At 41.7% G+C, this 19,892-nt stretch overlaps 1 protein-coding gene across 6 annotated transcripts in view; it reads left to right on the top strand.

Moving 5' to 3' along the window:
- Positions 1-19,892, top strand: part of PTPRM (protein tyrosine phosphatase, receptor type M) — a 939,848-nt gene that overhangs the window by 590,059 nt on the left and 329,897 nt on the right. For all 6 annotated transcript variants that reach the window (XM_019525569.1, XM_019525591.1, XM_019525577.1 and 3 more), the window contains exon 12: positions 19,519-19,792. In XM_019525569.1, coding sequence (XP_019381114.1) covers positions 19,519-19,792 — 274 coding nt within the window. The remainder of the gene's footprint in view (positions 1-19,518; positions 19,793-19,892) is intronic.

The following is a 19,892-nucleotide window of genomic DNA, read 5'->3' as shown; positions in this document are numbered from 1 at the left end:
GATGATACCAAGCTGTGGGGAAACGTGGGCACATCAGAGGATAGGGCAAAGATCCAGTATGACCTTGACAGACTGGATTTATGGGATTAATGGAATCAGATGAGGTTTAACAGGGAGAAGTGCAGGTTTCTTCATCTGGGTAGAAGAACCTTCACCATAACTACTCAATGAGTCATGGTCCACTGGCTGCCACAGCATCTGAACAGGACCTGGAGGTCATGATAGACCGGAAGATGAATATGAGCCAACAGTGCGATGAGGTTACCAGCAGGGCAAATAGAACTCTGGTGTGTGTTAGCCGATGTATTGCCAGTAGATCCAGGGAGGTGCTCCTCCCTCTCTATTCGGCGTTGTGAGGCCACAGTTGGAGTATTGTGTCCAGTTTTGGGCACCGCACTTCAAGGGTGTGGATAAGCTTGAGAGGGTACAAAGAAGGCATGATTAGAGGCATGAAGGATAGGCCCTATGAGGAAAGATTCTGGGAACTGGGCCTGTTCAGTCTGAGTAAGAGACAGCTGAGAGGTTACTTGATAGCTGTCTACAAGTATGTCAGGTGTGAGCATCAAGATCTAGGGGAGCAACTCTTCAGGAAGGCACCTCAAGGGAGGATGAGGGCCAATGGGCATAAGTTAATAGAAGATAAGTTCAGGCTGAACATAAGAAAAAAACTGAAAGGAATACACTCCCAGCAGAAGTGGTACAGTCATCCTTGGAGTTGCTCAAGATGAGACTGGACAAGCACCTTGCTGAGCTTGTCTGAGCCCAGTAACTTCCTGCCCATGGCATTGGACTGGACTTGATGATCTTGAAGGTCCCTTCTGGTCCCATGATTGTATGATTAACCTATTCAGCAACTGACCCTGTGGCCTGCACTCTGCTCTTGACTTTCTTGGATTACCTAAGTGATTCAACTGGTCTGTTGCCTAATCTTGGTTCTCTGTTGCTAAATATTGGTTATGATCAGCTTCATCGTGTCACAGATTTGTTCCAGTTTGGTTGCCTTGTGTGCAAACTATGAATGTGTTCTTTTGGTTTCTTTTTCTATGATCTGCAACTTAATAGCATTGAACTTCCAAGATTTCTTTTTGTAAAACAGAATTTAGAAGCAAAGACCAATCAGCTGTGCCACACCTTTCATAGTTCTGAAAATTTCATTCAAGTCCCTCTAAGTCTTTCCTTTCCAGGCTAAATAAGTCTCTTCATTTCCTAGGTTTTCATTTTCTGCTTGTTTCCTTTTGCTTAGCCAGGTTTTAATCTATGCAAAGACTTTGCCTCTTATTCCGTTGTTGTAAGTTTTGTAAATTTGTCTTCGTAACCTAGAAACTTGAGTCAAATAGTGCAATGTTGGTTGACAAAGCACTTTGCTTGCTGTACAAAAGTGCATTTTTCTACTTATATTTATATACTTACCATTTTTCTATGTTCCTTTAAAATAAAAATTAAGTGGGGAGTGTAAAGCTGATTAAAAAGCTTTGAAATGGACTTCCTGATTGTTCCAAATGTCACAAATGTAAATTCACAGAAAATATGGGGGCTTTTTGGCCTTATGCCATAAAATTCTGCCAGAGCTTCAGCAAAGCTCAATAAAATAGAAAGCATTGTTCAAATCTCAAAGCTTCAAGAATTAAATGTTTCTGAAACTAAAAATCTTATATTACTATAGATGACACATTTTAACTTGCAGTACAAGATAAGTTCAATTTACTACTGTGTATCAGATTTATAATACCATATTACTTAAATTGGGCTAATTTCTGTCCTAGAGAATTCAGGAGGGTCCAGAAACCAGATATAACCCCCTGACGTCAGTGATTTTCTGGGTAGACCTAAAACCTTTTTTTGTGGATTGGTTCGCAGTATGGGGTCTCTGGTTACAACCTGTATTAATGTACACTATATTTTGTACTATAAATATGTGTGTTAAATGTGTGGTAGGGGAAGGAAGGGGAGTAAAATATTCTTGTATGTGCATTTGAGGACTTATTTTTAATGGTTCATATTTTTCAGCCTGTTTTTAATTGGGCCTTACAGTGAAACACTGTAAAAGCTGTTTTGCCTCATGCTATTAGTGGAGTAGATAATGTAGATATACATGGCTTAAACTGTATTTGAAATGATTTGCTTTTAAAAAAAAATAGAACCTGGTATGAAAAATTTGGCCATGCGAAACTAAGATTTGTCTGCAAAAAAATCTAGAAAGAGAGATCTAAATGTTTGGATAATAATAATTATAAAGGATGGGTTAATTGGTACAGATATCATGTTTCTTTTAGGACCACTTGAAGACCCATTTAAATTTTAAGGGTGTAGACAGAGTTGGGCTAAGTACAGACAGTCAAAAAGTCTAAGGCTGAATCAATTCAGTCTTTGCAGGTTAGTCTACACTGGAAACATTAAACTGAGAAACAACTGGACACACATTTACCTTTGATTCAGGAAATGCAGCCATACACCTTCAGTGGCTTAGGCCAGAACCGCGGGGGCACTAGAGCATGGCTGTCTGGCACTTCCTCTTCCTGTTGCCCCCAACGTCTCTGGAATTTGCAGTCCAGCAGCACAGAAGCAGAACTGTCATAGCCAGCAGTAATTTTCAGTAAGTTTTTTAATTAATGAGATTCTAGATTAAGTACAGGGGTATAGGTTGTAGCCGTGTTGGTCTAAGGACATAGGCAGACAAGGTTCTTTGGGTGAATCTGGGTGGGTGACCCCCCAGCCTGTCTCTCACCCATTGACTCCTCAGTCTACATTTTCACTGACTGCCTGTCTTGTATACATACCAGCCCAGCCTCTGGCTTCTTTACTTTTCATTCCATCCAGGAAGAGCACACACCAACTGCAGAAACTTCCTTAGCCTGACAAAGGGTTTTTGAACTCGAAAGCTTGCTTAAAAATTGTTTTCAGACTATTTAAGTTGGTCTAATAAAAGATACCAGATTCACCCAAAGAACCTTCTCTGCCAGGTTAAGTACAGGCAGTCAAAAAGGCCGAGGCTGAATCAATTCAATCTTCACAGGATAGTCTAAGCTATATAGATTGAAACAATAAGCAAGTGAACAGATATTCACTTTTGACTCCAGAAATGCAGCCACATGCCTGCAGTGGCTCCGGCCAGAAGCTGGGGGGGGAAGGGGTGCACTACAACATGCCTCCATGCTTGGCTGGAGCAGACAGGTCCGTTCAAAGCTATCCTGCCCACCCTGTGAGATGGAGTTTGCAGAGGAGATGCATCCTGGGATGCTAAGGGATTATGAGTTAACTTGAATCTGGAAGGGATCTGGGGCTGAAGTTCTGTAAACTGATTTAACTTTTAATGAGTTCATTTAACCTACATCAGTTCAGTCATGGAAACTTCATCCATCCAGGCTTATCTTAAACTGGTTTTGACCATTTTGAAAGTGATTTGTGTGCACTGACTTTCTGTTGTGTTACAGACTTGCACCAGTTTCCAGTCATTTATACTGGTTTATGTGTAATTTTTGTCCCTAGCCCTAATGTAAAACTTATAAACACATCTGGTACTGGTACTGCCTCTATGTCTAAATACAGAATCAGTGCAGGAACATTTTGGGAGATGAAGCATATATTTTTTTGACAGTATGGTCACAACTTTTGCTGACATGGGTTCACATTTGAAGGCCTACCAGGGGGAAAAAAAAAAAACACATTTTCAGAAGGGATTTAAATAAAGTGAATAGGTTCTCCCTGAATTTAGTATATAGTGATCATTATACCTAGTTGGTGGAAATCAGCCCAGAAATATGACTTGAAGGAAGAACATGGGATTTGATTATTGAAGCCAATCATTTAGAAGCTTTTGTGGCACCTCACATTTTAATTGTGAGGATCCTGATCCTGTCAAAGTTTAGCCATATCCTGCAAGTAGTTGAACACCCTCGACATCAGTATACATTCAGAGCACCAAGCCCCTAATACTCTTTTCTCAACCTCTTGCAAGAGACTGATTATCATTTGATTTACATATTAGAGCAATGATGCATGTCACTTTGACGTCTTCAATGTGCTGCACAAATATAAGCTCATTTTCGCAAAATGCTTTTGAATTACAATCCAAAGACTTAAAATCCCAGCTCTACAAGGGAGATATGTTGTCCTACCAGATAAATATTAGCGTAACATTGAGTTTCTCTAGGATAGGTGGAATTTTCAAGCTCCAAGCTGGCATGCAAATAAGGGAAAACTGAGACATTGTGGCTTGCCCAAAACCACACAGGAAGTCGCTGGCAGGACTAGGATCAGAACACAGTTGCAGTTCTCAGGCACTTGATCATCCTGCTAGACTCTACTACATCTACTAAAAAAGGCTGGAAACTATTTTTGAGGGCAAGTGACATGGAAAATATTCCATTTAAAGAGGAAGAAATGAACTGTTCCACTCTTACTATTTTTCAAACTGATTTGGCTTCTTAAGCAGGCAAAGCCCAGTTTGTTTCCAATCCTGCAATGAGCAACAACCTTATTTGACAAGAACAATAACATTTAGAAGGCTGCTATTTCTATTTTAGATTTCATTCCATTTACTGTGACCATTTTGGATCATGTGTACAATATCTAAGTCTTGGTTATAATTGCTGTGTCCTTGTGTGTATTACAAAAATTATTAAATTATTTTTTCAAAGAAAAAAGAAAAAATATACAGATAAAAATCTTAAAATTAGGCAAGAAAAAAAAAAACAGCAGAAAAAAATCTTTCATCCAGAGCTAATTTATTTGAAATACCATCCCTGATGTGAAGATTAATAATAGGCGCCCTTTTTGGGAACACTCTGCCTGATTCTAATGTTCTAGTTGTTCTTTTATTATCCCAAACTTCCATAACTAAAGGATTTTTTCACTGTGCCCTTTGTTCAAAATATGGGACTGTAATTGAGTTCATATTTCTCACCCAACCTTTCTGCTGTAATTAATATTTTATTATATCAGATTTTATCACTAAATAGCCTAGCAGCAGGGTATTGAGCCACACACACTGCAAAAAAAAAAAAAAAAGCTTTAGTGACTTATTGATGCCAAGCAAGTTCCCTGTAATGAGTTGTGGATGAGAGAATACAAAAATACATTCTTGGTATCCAGCTAATATTCCAAAGTAATTTATGACTGATTTTATCGTGATCAGAGCAGGACAAAGAGAAATTAAAGTTACAAGAATAGAATATACAACCGTGACTCTATTTATGATATCAAACATATGGCATCTAACAAAAATTATCTGTTCAAGACCTGCTCTTATCTGTTTTCATTATTACATTTCATGAACAAAACCAACTAAGGTCAGACACTTTTTGTGCTATAGGTTACATGCTGTTTTCTAAGCCTTGTTAACCATGAACAATTCTTCATTATGACAAATGTAAAAATCTGAACATTAAGTGCTGTTCTTTTTGTTCATCTTTAAGGGAATGAAAAAAGCATTAATTTTACTAGCATTAATTTCATTAATTTCATATGGAATTGTTTCCATTTTACTAGACCATTCTGAGTAAAGGAAAGATATTTTTAAATAAAGAATTTTGAAAGATACAGAGATTTTTTTTATCTCTGAATAGCACTTAAAAGGACAGGGGGGAACATTAGTTATTTTGACTGTTTACAATATGGAACTTCAGTGATTAGTAGTTTTCATCATACAACCAGCCCACATAATCTGGACAAAATTGACCTTCCCAGTTATGGGGAGCTTCTGCTGCCTCTTCCTTAGTCTGCTTCAAAGAGGTGATTGCTAGGAAAAAAAAGGCAAATGAAGATACTGATCACTGGTGAACTAGGAAAGTAGAAGCTCTGTATTGGGGAATAGATTGTTTGTTCTTTGATATTATCAGCAGAAGTATCCACTCAAAAATATACACTGGTGTAACGGGTCGCCCTTCCCAGCGCCATTTTCCTAGTATTCCGCGCCTTGCATGGGCACCCTTGGATCTTTCTTTGGGGTTCTTATGTCCCACCCTATACTCTCCTGCCATGTCTAGATGGAAATTAGGATGATGTTCTTGCGAGCAGGAGGCTGCCAATTGTATTGGATATATTGGGGCCTTCCCCTATGTGGGACTGACCCCTGATTTTCTCTAGCTAGGCCTCCCCATCTAAACCCACTAAACAGGGTTTGACTTCGAGGCTGTAGCCTTTTCCACTGTCTTGAGGCCTGGGGCCCCTTTTCTTGCTCCAATCTGGAGCCTGGTCCAGAGGGCCGGGGCACCAACCCCACCACTGGAGGGCCACAAGCCCCAAAGCCTGAGAATAACGCTGCACCACAGGCACGCCAGAGCTCCCCAACTTTTAAGGTTGTACCTCGCTAGCACCGGAGGTTTGCGCCCCCTTTGCCTTGGGGCTTCTCATGCGACCCCCTTTGCCTTGGGGCTGGATTTCCCACAATGCTGAGGATCCCCTGTGAGGCCTCCTCCAACCCCTAATAGCCTCACCCAAACCTCCGGTATTTTATACAACAAGAAACAAACATAAGCCCCTGGGCTGCAACATGAATTCAAGCTGCTTGTCTATAACATTATCCTTCCCCCAGTCCCAGAGCTGTACCTGCAGTCTGGCCTCTCCCCTTTGCTTGCTCTGGGGGATCTCCTTCCCCCATGGCTGCTGGCAGGGAACTGCCTGCCTGGCCTCAGCCTGGGAGTTATATAGGAGCCAAGCTCTTCCCCTTCCGGTCAGCTGACTCCCACCAGTTGCTGTAGCAACCTGCACCTGTGCCTCTTCATTACTACTCCACAAATAGCAGGCACCTCAGTGACGTGCTACAACTGACAATAAATTTTGTCTTTTTATGTTTGTGCATCAGCTGGCTATCCTTGAGTAGGAAAGGGATGGACTTCCCACAGGCACAGCTTTGCACAAAGAGCAGGATACTGCTGGGCTTTCACAGAAGGACCCTATTCCTTCTCTATCCTCTGTTTCTGGGACAAATAATTTTCTACAAACCCTTCATGTAGGAGGAAGGATGATCTAGAGCAGTGGTCTCCAAACTTTTTTGATCACACACTCCTATGTTTATAAATAGAAGTTCTAATATTTTCTTCCCGCACTCCAATGGATCGTCTTGTGCACCCCTTGGGGTGCGCGCACCCCATTTTGGAGACCACTGATCTAGAGAATACTCAACACGATCAAAGCTCAGGAGAAACCGAGATTTCATTTTAGTTCATCTTTGATTTGTAAATCAGCCATAGACTTCTTGTGTGATTTATGAATGTGAACAATGAAATTATCTTACCAACTTTTAGGTGTTTGGCTCCTAAAGTGGAATATCCAAACCTGAGTTAGGGAATTAAGTTCCCTCTAGAATGTCAGGAGATGGGTAGATTAATAAGATTTGTCATGTCTTCTCCTTGGTCACAACCCTTCAGCCCTTTGCAGTAGCATAACTATTAGGGGGTGACTGGGGCAATACCCCTGGGCACTGACCTCAGGGGGTGGGGTGGGGTGGGGGCAAAAATAACAGTGGCAGTTGCTGCTGGCTGGCCATGCTGCTGACAGCTGCACTGCCCAGGGTACACAGCTGCTTTATTATGTCTCAGGCCTCCCCTTATATTTCTCTACAGAGCATGGCCTCCAGCCTATCTTGTTCTCTTTAAAGGACTCTGTCCCTTCTCCCTTATGAGTTTTAAAAAGGCCTTCCCCGTTAAAAGTACAGGGGAGAGAATGGGCTGTTAATTACCAGGCTTCCCTGGGGACAGGAGGACCTAAGGAGCAGCCCCCTATTGTCCCCTAGCTAGAGAGCTTGCCTTTGTGGCTCTCCCACTGGGGTGGGGGGGGCTGAAATGTCTTTACACGTGCACACCCCTTATTTGCCACCTTTCTTAGCGCTCCAGATTTTCCCAGGCTACATCGAGACGAAAGGTAAACAAAACAAAACCCCCTTGTTACGTACCTGTACTATATTGACTGCCAAAATAATAGTACTCAAACTTTCTACAGCATCATTGCCTTAAAACAAACAGATTACCTCAGATTTTCAGAATAAGTAATTCTGTTGGAGGGGAATAATGCTGCATTATGTTTCACCTTGTGAGGAATAATCTGTCTTCTCAAATCAGTATCGCACAGAATTTCTAAGACTCTTGCACCAAAAACATTGCTGTGTCTTAGTCTGTTCTTAGGGTCCTTAGTACATTCTATGACAAATTCCATTTGAAGGACCAAAGTAGCTGCTAAACAGAACAGAATGCCCTTGCCCCCATAAGTGAAAAAGGTGGCTTGTTTTAGATGCATGGCACAAAACCAAAAAAGATTAATAACACATCTATGAAAAGGAAGATAAACTCTTGCATATTATGAGGAATTTGCAGACAGTATTAGATGAGCCTGGTGAATGGCCCAGAAATTACTCCATCACCATAGGTAGAGAAGGAACCTTGTAGAAATAGTGGCCAGATACATTTTAGGGAGCTACTCAGATGTAACCAATACTATAACCTGAAAGCGGGAGTTTGACAGTATGCATCTGAATTGCCCCATTTTGCAAACTTCCCATGATACATAGTAAGGTGATTGTCAAAGAATTCTTAACTTAAAACTTGTCTCTGACCTCCCAGCCATCATGTTAAGCTTCTCCAGAATGATGGGTACATCTCTCAGAAATTAGAGGAAACAAACTCTGCTATGGGTGATATCATCAAGGTCAGTCCTGTCTTTCATCACCTTTGTTATGGAAAGGAGACTCTGTCTATTACATAAGTGAGAATAAATCTCTTCCAACTTTGACTGGGCTTGGGAAGCTTGAAAAATGTTTCAGACCTAGGGTTTATGAGGGCTGGCAAAAACATCCAACAGTCTGGCATAGTTAACTCTACTTGAGAAATATCTGTGGATTAACAGATGCCTCAACCAGTTGGCTTTTACCCATGGACAGTTCAGTGGAAACAACATTCTCTGTCTTTGAAATGTGTAGGAAAAAATGTATTCCTGGTTAGGCAAAGTATCCAGACTTCTGTGGCTACGGTGCCCATAGACTTTGAAATGGTTCTTCATAAATTGTTGAATAGAATACTTTAGGGCTTTTGTGTGAGAATTTTACATATGCTACCTTGAGATATCTGTACTCTAGACTACAAATAGAAGATGATGTAGTATTATTAGTTTGTTCTCAGAGAGCCTTCCAGAAAGCCTCTTGGCCAAGGTTAATGTTCCAGTAATCAGATCGGTAACCAAACCAAAGCGGATTAGTAACTAAACCAAACTTTGCTAACGTGCAGCCTTTGTCATGCTAAAAGTTTGAGTCCTATTTCCTTTCATCAATGTTTCTGCATTAAAACCAAAAGAAAAGTGGTAAGTTAAGAGTAACTAGAGAACTCGCCGTTGTAGCTCTTCCCTGGGGTGGGGGAGAGCCTAAAATACCTTTACACATTCCATTCTTGCTACCTTCTCCTAGTGGTAATAGGTAAATGAAACAAAAGCCCCTGGTGCTACGTACCTGTATTATACTGATTGCCAAGAGAATAGTAGGTATGTTAATGCACCAAGTAGGTGTGTTAAATAATTCTGGGAGACGGAAGGAATGTGCATCATTTCCTGATGTCCATATTACAGTGGTTTTTTTCTGGATTGTTTAGGTTCAAGGTCCTGGCATCTCCTTTGAATCCCCCAAAGTTAAAACATGAAAATGAGGCTAATAGAGTTTTCCTGATAGAGTATTAAAACCATTAGAATTTATAACAGACAAGCTGTCGCCAACTTATTCAGTCCTCAGAGCTCCCCTGACTGAATGCAATCAAAATAGCATCTAAATAAATAAGTATTTTTGCTCAGGGCCTTTAGAAGATGAATACTCTCATGGTGAATGCCTTTGGAGCAAGCACAGGTAAAATACCTTGACTTTCTACTGATATACTTCTTGTCTACAGGAGAACCTTAGGGATTTCCTGTTTGTATGCATAGGAAAGCTTTACCTGATTCTGTTTTTTCCTGAAAATCCCCTTTGTAAACACTGACTTTTAAATCTTTTTGACTATCCATGTGAAACAGTTGGGCAGTCACAAAGAGGCTTAAGGGTTTTACATTAAAAATTAGATGTCATCCCTCAGTGGACTTGGTCTGTGAAGATGAAGCTTATCCAGCCCACCTGGGAATTTGTTTGGCAGGATCACTAGGGGCTGAAACGAATTCTTTATCTCCCACTTTAAAGCTATTGAGGTATTTCTTCTAGGTTTATTTATGAAACAGAGTTCCTTGCACTAAAATATTGTTCCTTGCACTGAAATATTAACCCCTCTGACACCAATTCTAGGTCTGTTAAAGGGAGATTTAAATCTTGCACAGATACTATTATCAGTGCTAGCCAAAGATAAAGATAGGACTGCTGCTGGTGGGTGAAGCCCCTGCCTTGAACAAGCCAGTAAGGTTCATCTCTCTTATGAAATTCAGAAAATAAGAACTATTTTCTGTTTAAGTAGTTTGTGGTAGTGGAGTCATCCTATCAGAGCGTGTGGTAGTGGAGTCATCCTATCAGAGCGTGGTTAGCACTAATACTGCATTTTCTTAGTCCTTTTCTTGTTTCATCCCATGGACTTGGAGATATGGCAACGCCTATGGAGAATGGAACTCATAAATTTTCTTGTTCCTGCTTCCACTTCAATTAAACATACAAACAAAAGTGGCAGCAACTTAAATACCTTGTGCAAAAGCATGGCTCAAGCAAGGATTGCATAGCCATAGAGACATCCCATAAATGTAGGGTTATCATCATCATCACATAATATAACTATGGAGGCTGAATAGGACCTGGTTCAGTAAGAGCAAAATGATAGGTCGATCACTTCCAGTAGTCATCTTTCAATATTTACCTACTAACTATAAATTCCCCTTTCCTCTACAAAAATGAACTTCAGTGTTTCATTTTTGAGATCTGGTTTGGATAGAAGTACTGTTATTGCAACACAGATTATAAGAGCCTCTTGCAAGATAAGGCAAAACTATAAACCATTTTAATGGGTAACCAAATTGATGTATTGAAAAAATGGATTATGACTTTATTAACTCCGTAGAAAAGTGTTATGAGCAGGGATCCAGGTTTTCCATCCTCTGCAGAAAAACTGGAAAAAAAATGTGGATTTTTCCTTTTAACCAAGGAGAAAACACAGATTTTTCATTTTAACAGATAAACACATGGATTTTAGTCTTTTGCAAAGAGCTCTCTGCAGGGTGGCAGAGTTCCAGTCTGCAAGGAGCTTGGGAGAGTGGGAGGAGGGTGCTCAGACAGGGGGCGCCATGTGCATGTGCATGATCACACACACAGGCAGCCTGGAGAGCAGCTCCCACAGGTAAGTTCAGTGGCGGGGGGGAGGAATTGAGGCCCACATGGGGAGGGAAGAAGGAAGGGAGTGAGTTGGGCAGGGCTGGGGCTGCTGCACACCCCAGGTGGTCCATGGGGTTTGGGGCCAGAATGCACAGCCACAGGGCTTGAGTAGGGAGTGGGACATGGCTGTAGGCAGCTCATCTGGGGGCAGGGGAGCTGGCTCCCTGTTGTGCACATTCCTGGGGGGAAAGGGAGCACATGCCCCACCCAGATCTGTGTGTGGGGTGGGCTGCCCATTGTGGGCTCGGTCACCAAGCCTCCCCACCTGGCCCCACTTTGCCCTGCCACACTGGGTCCTGCCTGCTGGGTTATGGAGACCCTGAGGGGTGGGCAGCATGGCAGGGAGCCCTGAGCCTGCAGCAGGCAGCCTGCATCTGCCCCCCCACCATGGGCTCCACTCGGGCCATGTTGCACGTGGGGGAGGGGGAACCAGACTCCATGCTCTGCTCCGCTGCAGCAGCCCTGTGGGAAACATCCGGGGCTTGGTCCCTGGCAGTTGGGGGCCCCTTCCTGCAAGGCTGTGGGGGGGAGTGAGGAGCACCTTCAGGGCTCGTGGGCTGTGGCTTGATAGTGAGAGGCCTGCCCCTGTGTCCTGGTGAGCAAATGGAGCAGGGGCAGTTCTGATTTTCCACTATAAAAAAATTCCAAATCAAATGCCAAAATGTATAGGTATTTAGAATTTATTATACTATCGTGATTGAGGCACTGGTAGGCTTTCAAATTGCTTTAAAATTGTAACTATACAGTAAATCCCTGTTATCTGTCATGAGTGGGGAATGGGAGGTGCCAGGTATCTAAAAATACCAGTTACCTGAGGAATGCGGGTTTCCGGATGGACGCCGGGGGAGGGGCGCTGCACATGGAGGGGCAGCAGTGCAGGGTGGTGGGAGGCAGCTGCTGTGTACGAGCTTTCCCCCTGCCTGTGTCTGGCCAGCCGGCTTGCCGGAAATTAGTAGAGTGTTCCAAATTGTAGAGTGCCAGATAACAGGAATTTTACTATATTAATAAAACATTGTGTTTAGTTGAGATAGATATAGATATATAGCTATAGATATAGATAGCAGTGTTTCATTTTAATTGCATACTTCGTGTTTTTAATCAAGAATTTGTGTTTTGATTGAGAATTTGCAATTATTAAAATAGAGAAAACCAGGATCTCTGTGAACTACTTCTTACAAGCTACAATTTGTGATGACAGAGGTCACTTTAGGAGGAAGCTTTTTTGCTAGGAGATTATACCAACAAAGTGTCATAATAATGTGTGTGTTTATTTAAAATACTGTTGAATCATGAGCGCATTAACAAATAATGAATAATGGTGTCAGATGTATCAAAAATGTGTGAAACCTTTAATTTAACTTATATAAAAAAAATGGGAGTGAAGGTCTGCAAAGCTGACCTAACCAGATTGGACCATGCTTACTTTATTAGGAGTACATGGGTGAAATGGTTCTAACATAAATAAGAATAATAAAGACATAAGGAAGTTATAGCTGAGACAGACATTAAGGAAATATACTCTTTCATTCTTCTGACGTTGAAACAACACAAGTCAAGTAACTGTTCCCCAAGTGGTTCACAAAGGCATTATTAGCTAATGGACAAATTACATATGTTATCAAAGTTTCTGAAAATACAGACTTTATACAAAGTTCAGAAAACTTTAAATTAGACTTTTTTATACAGAAGAGGCAATGCAAAACCAGGAGGAGCATGCAATCTATGAAGGCTAGATTGCATGCTCTAGGCCAGTGGTTCTCAAACTTTTTTTTTTGTGGACCACTTGAAAATTGCTGAAGGTCTTAGTGGCCCACTTAAACTTTTTTTTGTTCTCCAAATCAAAGCGCACAACTCATATTTTAATATCAGTAGTCTTACCTTTCTAATGCAATGTATGTGCCTGGTTTTTTTGAGCAAAGTTCTGGGAAGTCAGGTGTAATGTTTGTCAGCTTTAGCCTTAGTCAGCTTTCTGCAGACCACCTGAATGGAGCTTGCAGACCAATGGTGGTCCGCGGACCACTGTTTGAGAACCTCTGCTCTAGGCTACACCCTAGTGTAAACATCTCACTGCCACCAGCCTAAATCAGGCCCACTGCCCCCCAGCCTTCCACAGCACCCCAGACCCCCTCTCACTGCCCCACTAACTCCTCTCCTACTTACTTGTGACTGTCAGTGCTCTCTGTCCCAGGGAGAGCAGGCAAGAAAGGGTTAAACTGCATGCGCTGCCACCAGTGCTTCTGCTGCAGCTGGGCAGACGGGTTAACCTTTCCCTGTCTGCTCTCCCTGGAACAGAAATCACTGACAGTCACAAGTAATGCCCCAGGAAAACAGGAGGCAGGGGGCAACCTCAAGGAGCAGGGAGGGAGTCCTGGGACTGGGGGTAGAACTGATGGAGCCCTGGGGGGCAGGGTGGAAGCCCAAACTTGGAGGGAGATTCTTACCTTTCAGACCTCCAAGCCCCTTCTGACCTCAAGTGTGACTGCTCCAAACTAAAGCTAGCACTAACGCTGATCAACATTGGCGTGGCTCTTCATGTCAGGTGTAACAAGGATCTTATTAAAATCTTATTAAGGATCCATTGGCTCATACTGGGCTAGTGGCAATGCATAGGGGATGCATTGGGGTGCATGTGCACCCCCTGACTGGCTTAGGTGACAGGCAGGGAGGGCAGTCAAAAGTGCCAGTGCCCCCCCCCCGCAAGTGCCAGCTGGGGAGTGGCACTCCTGGAAGCGGCCAGAACCACTTCCAGAAGTGGACACAGTGATCGGTCACAGGGGGATTCCCCCCCATCAATGAGATTGGCTGCAGGGTGTCCCCCCCTCCGGTCACTGACTGGTCGTTGGTGGAGCATGTGGTGGCACCAGTCACGCATTTAGTGGGCATGTCTACACATGCAACTAATGCACATGAATAAACTCTGAAGATTATTGCTCCTGGGTGCTGCATCTTCACATGCCCTGGCTTAACGTGCTGCAGAGGGGCTGTCTGGAGCAAGAGGGTGCTTCAGTTTGGGGCTAGTCAGCAGGCAGCCCCTGCACTGAAGCACCCTGTAATCTCCCATGTCTTTCCCCTGAGCATCGTGAGTGTGGGTTCTTTTTCAACCTCACCATGGTGCCTTGGGCTGAACAGCCTGGTTATTGGGGTGACTTTGAGTCGGTTCCACAGGGGCCTCACCTGCCACATCTTTGATGATGGTTATGTTTGGATTGGGAGGACGATGTTTGGTCTCGCCTCCCCTGGAGCCTTCCCTTAGTTGTTCCTGCTGTTCCTTCTTTGTGGGGCTCCGCCTCCCCTACACCCCACCTAACGCCAACCTTGATGTTGTCACCTGTGTTGTCAAGGTTGATGTTCTGAATCTTCTCGGCGCTCAGTCCCTCGGGATCTTCAGCCGCAGTCTAATGGTGATACTTCCATGCCAAGCATCTCCTATGGCCCTTCCCCTCTCTCTGCTTACACAGCATCCGGTCTTGGCACTGTTCCATCCCCCAGTGCATCAACTCTTCCCCAGGTTTGGTACCTGCCGTGCGTCTGTTGCATCTGTATCCTGACCCTGCTGGTCCAGCTGTAATCTAGTCATCACTGTCGGTTTCCGCATGATGACCCTGTGAACAGATCCTTGGGCCCTCTCTGGCCCTGTGCTCTAACTGTGACCCCTTTTTGGGGTGCCCAACAAGTCCCCTCACTGGGACTGCTCAAAAGCTCTGGTCCCTCCGGGCTGGTTGGGGACTCTGCTTCTGGTCCCCCAGGCTTGTCTTCTGCCGGGTCTTTTATCCTGGCTCCGGGCATCCGGCCAACCAATCAGCCCCACCATGCTTTTATAAAGTGTGCCCATGGGGACACAGGAGCCATTTTTGGCTTCTCCTGGCTCAGCTTTTTCTTTTGATCTTTTCCTAGAGCTGCCGCGGTTTCGCTTTTACCGCAATCAGCTTCCAGGGCAGTGTCCTACCACCTCCCTGGCTCTCCTGGTAAGTCTTTCACACACCTTCATGCCCTAGCCAGCTGAGGTGCAGTGTTTACACTTGCGCTGCTGTGTTGTGAAAAACTCTGCAAATACTTGTAAATAATATTGATTATTGTTTATTAATATAAGTACTATCTTGCTGCAGAGTAAATTAGTTTACTCCAGACTAATAAGGACACGTGTAGATGCACAACATTCACTGCACAGCTAATTAGTCTAATTAGTGCAGTAAATGTCTTATATAGACATGCCCACTGGTACCAACATTCATCCCCCTGTATAGAATGACACAAAATCTATTGATCGTTTTAAAATAAGCCTTTATTAATTATCATTTGATTAATCACAGCTTGCTAACCTTTAAGGCCCTAACTCCTTAAAATTAGGGATATGTGTAAGTATCTTATTAAAGCGGAGCCTAACGTTGTAAGTTAATTTATCTAAATATAATCATTACTATAAACTGACTTGTTTAATTGCTTTCTCTTATATTTTATATCTACTTTCTTCAGACAGATAGATATATATTTAGAAGTATGAGGTGCCCCCTGTAGTTTAAACAATCTAGAATTCAACACATTTATAAAAAGCCTAGTATGAATAATTTGTAAACTAAAATGATAGGACCAGTGAGTGTGTATTGCAGTATATGTCCAAATGTCCTCATTATTCCATAATTGTTTAAGTTCAGTTAAGTGTTGGGTGGTAAAATAAAAAGCAAAATTGCAACAGTTTTTTTCTTCCTTTTTTAAAACTTGAAACAGTTGAATCCCCAAGTTAAACAAAATACTCAAATACTCTTCTCTGATTTTATAGAAGATTTTATATTCTACTTCCAACAACATAGAATCTTATAGTAGAAAAGCCAGGTATAAATGACACTTTAACTTATGTTTCTTTTCTTAAGAAAGTTCAATATCTACTATATTTTGGCACACTCTATATTAATGTGGGTTTTATTTTTTGTAGTACAGGTAGGTGGCCTTTAGTGTAGTTGAAATGCAGAACTATGGAAAAGGAAGACTGCAACTTTAAACAAGTGGGAAATATGACTCATACATTAAAGGATTAATAGAGTTCTGATTCAATGCTTGTTCAATCCACTAAACTTGAATCCTTTTCAGTATTGGCAATTCAGTTGTTACGTAATAAAAGAAAGACATTTTTAACAATAAGATAGAGAAAGGTTTGAATTGTAATTGAAATGATCTTATAAAGTTAATTATCAAGATGATCTCATTTATACAAATGTAAAATTAAAATATATCACTCACAAAGTTCTATCAGGTGTCAGCTGACCCACGTACTTATAAATGTGTTAATTTACATGAAAGAGACAGCACTATGAGGAAACTGGGCTGCAGCCCGGTTTTAGTTATTTTTCATTAGCACTTGGACTCTGATAAAGAGGAACAGAAAAGAGCTGCTTGACCTTTCAGTGCTTAAATTATTAAAGAGCAAATAGATTTGAGGTCTGGATGCTTGCAAATCTAATTTGTCTTATGGAGCAAGGATGAAAAGACATTTTGAGATTGAAATTCCTCCAGTCAACTTAGTTCTTTCTTTAATGTATCTAAAGATGAATAGATGGAAGGCATGTAAAATGGAATATACATGGAGTAGTGCACATAGCTTAAGTAATACAAACTTGCCAGAGAAGAGTTACATTTTATGATTATTTTGCTGTAAAACATATACCATTTTCTTCTGTAACTGCTATGTGGAAAATGAAAAGAATATTCACTGTAATCGCCATTCAAACAGGTAATGAAACTTACCTTAGCCCAGTACCTAAGATTTGCTAAATTCAATGTTAAACCAAGGCAAAAATAGTATTGCTAAATTGAAGGATGAGAAACTTAGCCATCCATCAATTATTATACATCATTCAAAACCATGGATCCCTACCTTTTGATAAGGCATAGAGCATATCTAGCACTAGCAGCCTGCAGAATATAAAAATGAGAGGCTATTCTTATTCTCTTTTCCTCTTCTGTTTCAATATTGAAATAGTTTTAATAGCTAATAGGTTGTGAATCACTCATGCTAAGAAGCCAAATTTTTACTCAAAGTAGCTTGAAATTATAGTTCCAAGTAATATAAAGTAACATATAAATTTAGCTCCAAACATTCATGCCATATCAGAAGTTAAAATTGCATCAGAAATGAAGCCAGGGAAGAACTTAGGTTGTAAGCAGAACAATGTTATTTTTAACATCTGATCCCTGATGACCAGCCAAAAATTAGTCCTTTGATAGTCCACTGTGCATGTGTTCAGGACATGTAAAATAGTTACATGTGTCAGCCTCATACTTGTACCAGAGACCCTGTTTTTGTCTGCCCTTGTAGAGTGCCTAGACAGCAGGGTGTTGGTCCATGTCTAGAAGTCCAAGCTCTAGTCATACAAAATAAACAACAAATAACAGTAATTAGTCCAAAATAATTTCATTCTATGCCAATTTAAAAACATATATAATATCTCCCTTTGGAAGAGAGATACTATACTGCCTCTCCCCGTCCCAAAATCTTGTTGCGTGGTGGTAATTATATGTTTGAAATATAATAGAGAGATAGCAGGCAAGAAAATATGGACACAAAAATCTAGTGCTACTTCAGTTACCCTTACTGACTCCCTTTCTGGAATCCTAGATTGCTGTTCTTCTTACAAGAAAGTTATGATTTTATTTGCAGCTATGAGCAGAAATCATGCTTTCTTTGTTCCTGCTTTTAACATTGAGGAAGATGGACTATTTTCTGTAGGCCTCAATTCACTGAAGACATAGACATGTATTTAGTTGCTTTGCAGAACACAGAACAATTTAAACAAATGGTTATGTTAAGTGTTTTGCTGAATCCAGGTCATACCTTCTGTATTTTTAGCCATCAGAACATGTACTGTTTATGCTCTTTAAAGGCTAATCTGCAACCAAGATTTCAAACGGACTTTGTGACTTATCAAATGTATGATTTCATAATGAATTATAATGTCAACAGTCAACCAAACAACTGACTGATTTTTTTTCTGTGTGTTTCCTGTTTCCTCTATTTATATCTTTATATGCATATAGTTTTATTCAGGTGAAGGGGCTGAATCTATAGCTTTATAACTACTTTTTATAAACAGAATAATAGTTAATTCAACATTTTAGTACCAGTATGCATTTTTATGTAGAGTGTTCAAAGAAAGTACTCTATATTATTTCTCACATAAAAAACTCAGCTATTTATGGCCTCTATTATTTTACAAAAGGGAAATGAGTCATTTGGAAAAGAATAGGAACATTTAGTATAAATTCCTAAACCTTTAGTATTAACACTGTGGCCACGTCCACAGGAGCATGGACGTTTGGTTTCCCAGAGACAACTAGTAGTGGCACACCTTGTATCACCGGTAGTAGTCCCCAGGGAACATCTGTGTCATGCACCCTCTGGTGCATGGCAGGTTCCCTCAGGTGGGGTAGGGGAGGCAGCCTTACCTGGGGCTTTGGGGGCCTCCTGCGGCTGCGGCAATGGTGCTCCTGCCAGCCGCCCAGGCTCTGGTTTTGAGTGGTGTGCGCAGCCCCTGTATGCACCACTCAGCTTTTTTTTTGCATAGGATTTTTGATCCCTGGCTATCCCCCTTGCAGCACGGAGAACAGCTGAATGTGTGGTATGTGCTTATCTGAATGGAGCCTGTGGGTGCATCTACGCATGCAGTTCGCACGTAACAATAAATTCAGGCATGATTCGCACCAGGGTTTTTCTCTCAGGCTCAGCGTTTACATGTGCAGCTGGGACCAGAGAGCACTGAGCTGGGGCAGAACAGACCCAGGCTAGCAGAGAGCCTGGCGGGTCAGCCTGCCAGTCTGGGGCTGCTCCACCCAAGCTCAAGGCTAGCCCCGCACCGTTGCACTCTTATGTCCCATGGAGCCCTGGTCACCATCTATACATGTGTTTCAGCGCATGTAACTACTCTGCTACAGCATAGTACTTTTCCCAGACAGTACTATCCTACAGATGAGTTAATTGATTTACTGTGCCTAATTACAGATACTCATGTAGATGGTAATGCTTTACTGAGGAGCTAATTAGATGTGTAGATGCACCCTGTATTTCTTTACTTTGTCCTTTGCTTTCAGCTGTGATCTCCCTTTCCATAAATACCTGGTGGTATGCTGTTAAAATGTCAAAGTGAATTTGCTGGCTCAGCTATTTTATAATAACCCAGATGTTTCTCTCATTTTTTTCCTTTCAAAACACTTAGTGTCTATCAAGTAGTGGTTGAAGAAGAGCGCCCTCGAAGGACAAAGAAGACCACAGAAATCCTGAAATGCTACCCAGTACCCATTCATTTCCAGAATGCTTCACTTCTGAACTCTCAGTACTACTTCGCTGCAGAATTTCCAGCCAACAGTCTTCAAGCTGCTCAGCCTTTTACTATTGGTGATAACAAAACCTACAGTGGTTTCTGGAACACTCCTCTTCTCCCTCATAAAAGCTACAGCATTTATTTCCAAGCTGCTAGCAGAGCCAATGGGGTAAGTCTTATGACAGGTGTCGTTTTACGTGATATTCGTATGTAAGTAGATCAGTGGTACTGGATAACATGATGTCCAATTTAGTTGCTAATGAGAAAAT

This window comes from Gavialis gangeticus, unplaced genomic scaffold, assembly GCF_001723915.1.
Source record: "Gavialis gangeticus isolate Ggan-Ray unplaced genomic scaffold, GavGan_comp1, whole genome shotgun sequence".
Classification (NCBI taxonomy): Eukaryota; Metazoa; Chordata; order Crocodylia; family Gavialidae; genus Gavialis; species Gavialis gangeticus.
This window is presented reverse-complemented; position numbering and strand designations above follow the sequence as displayed.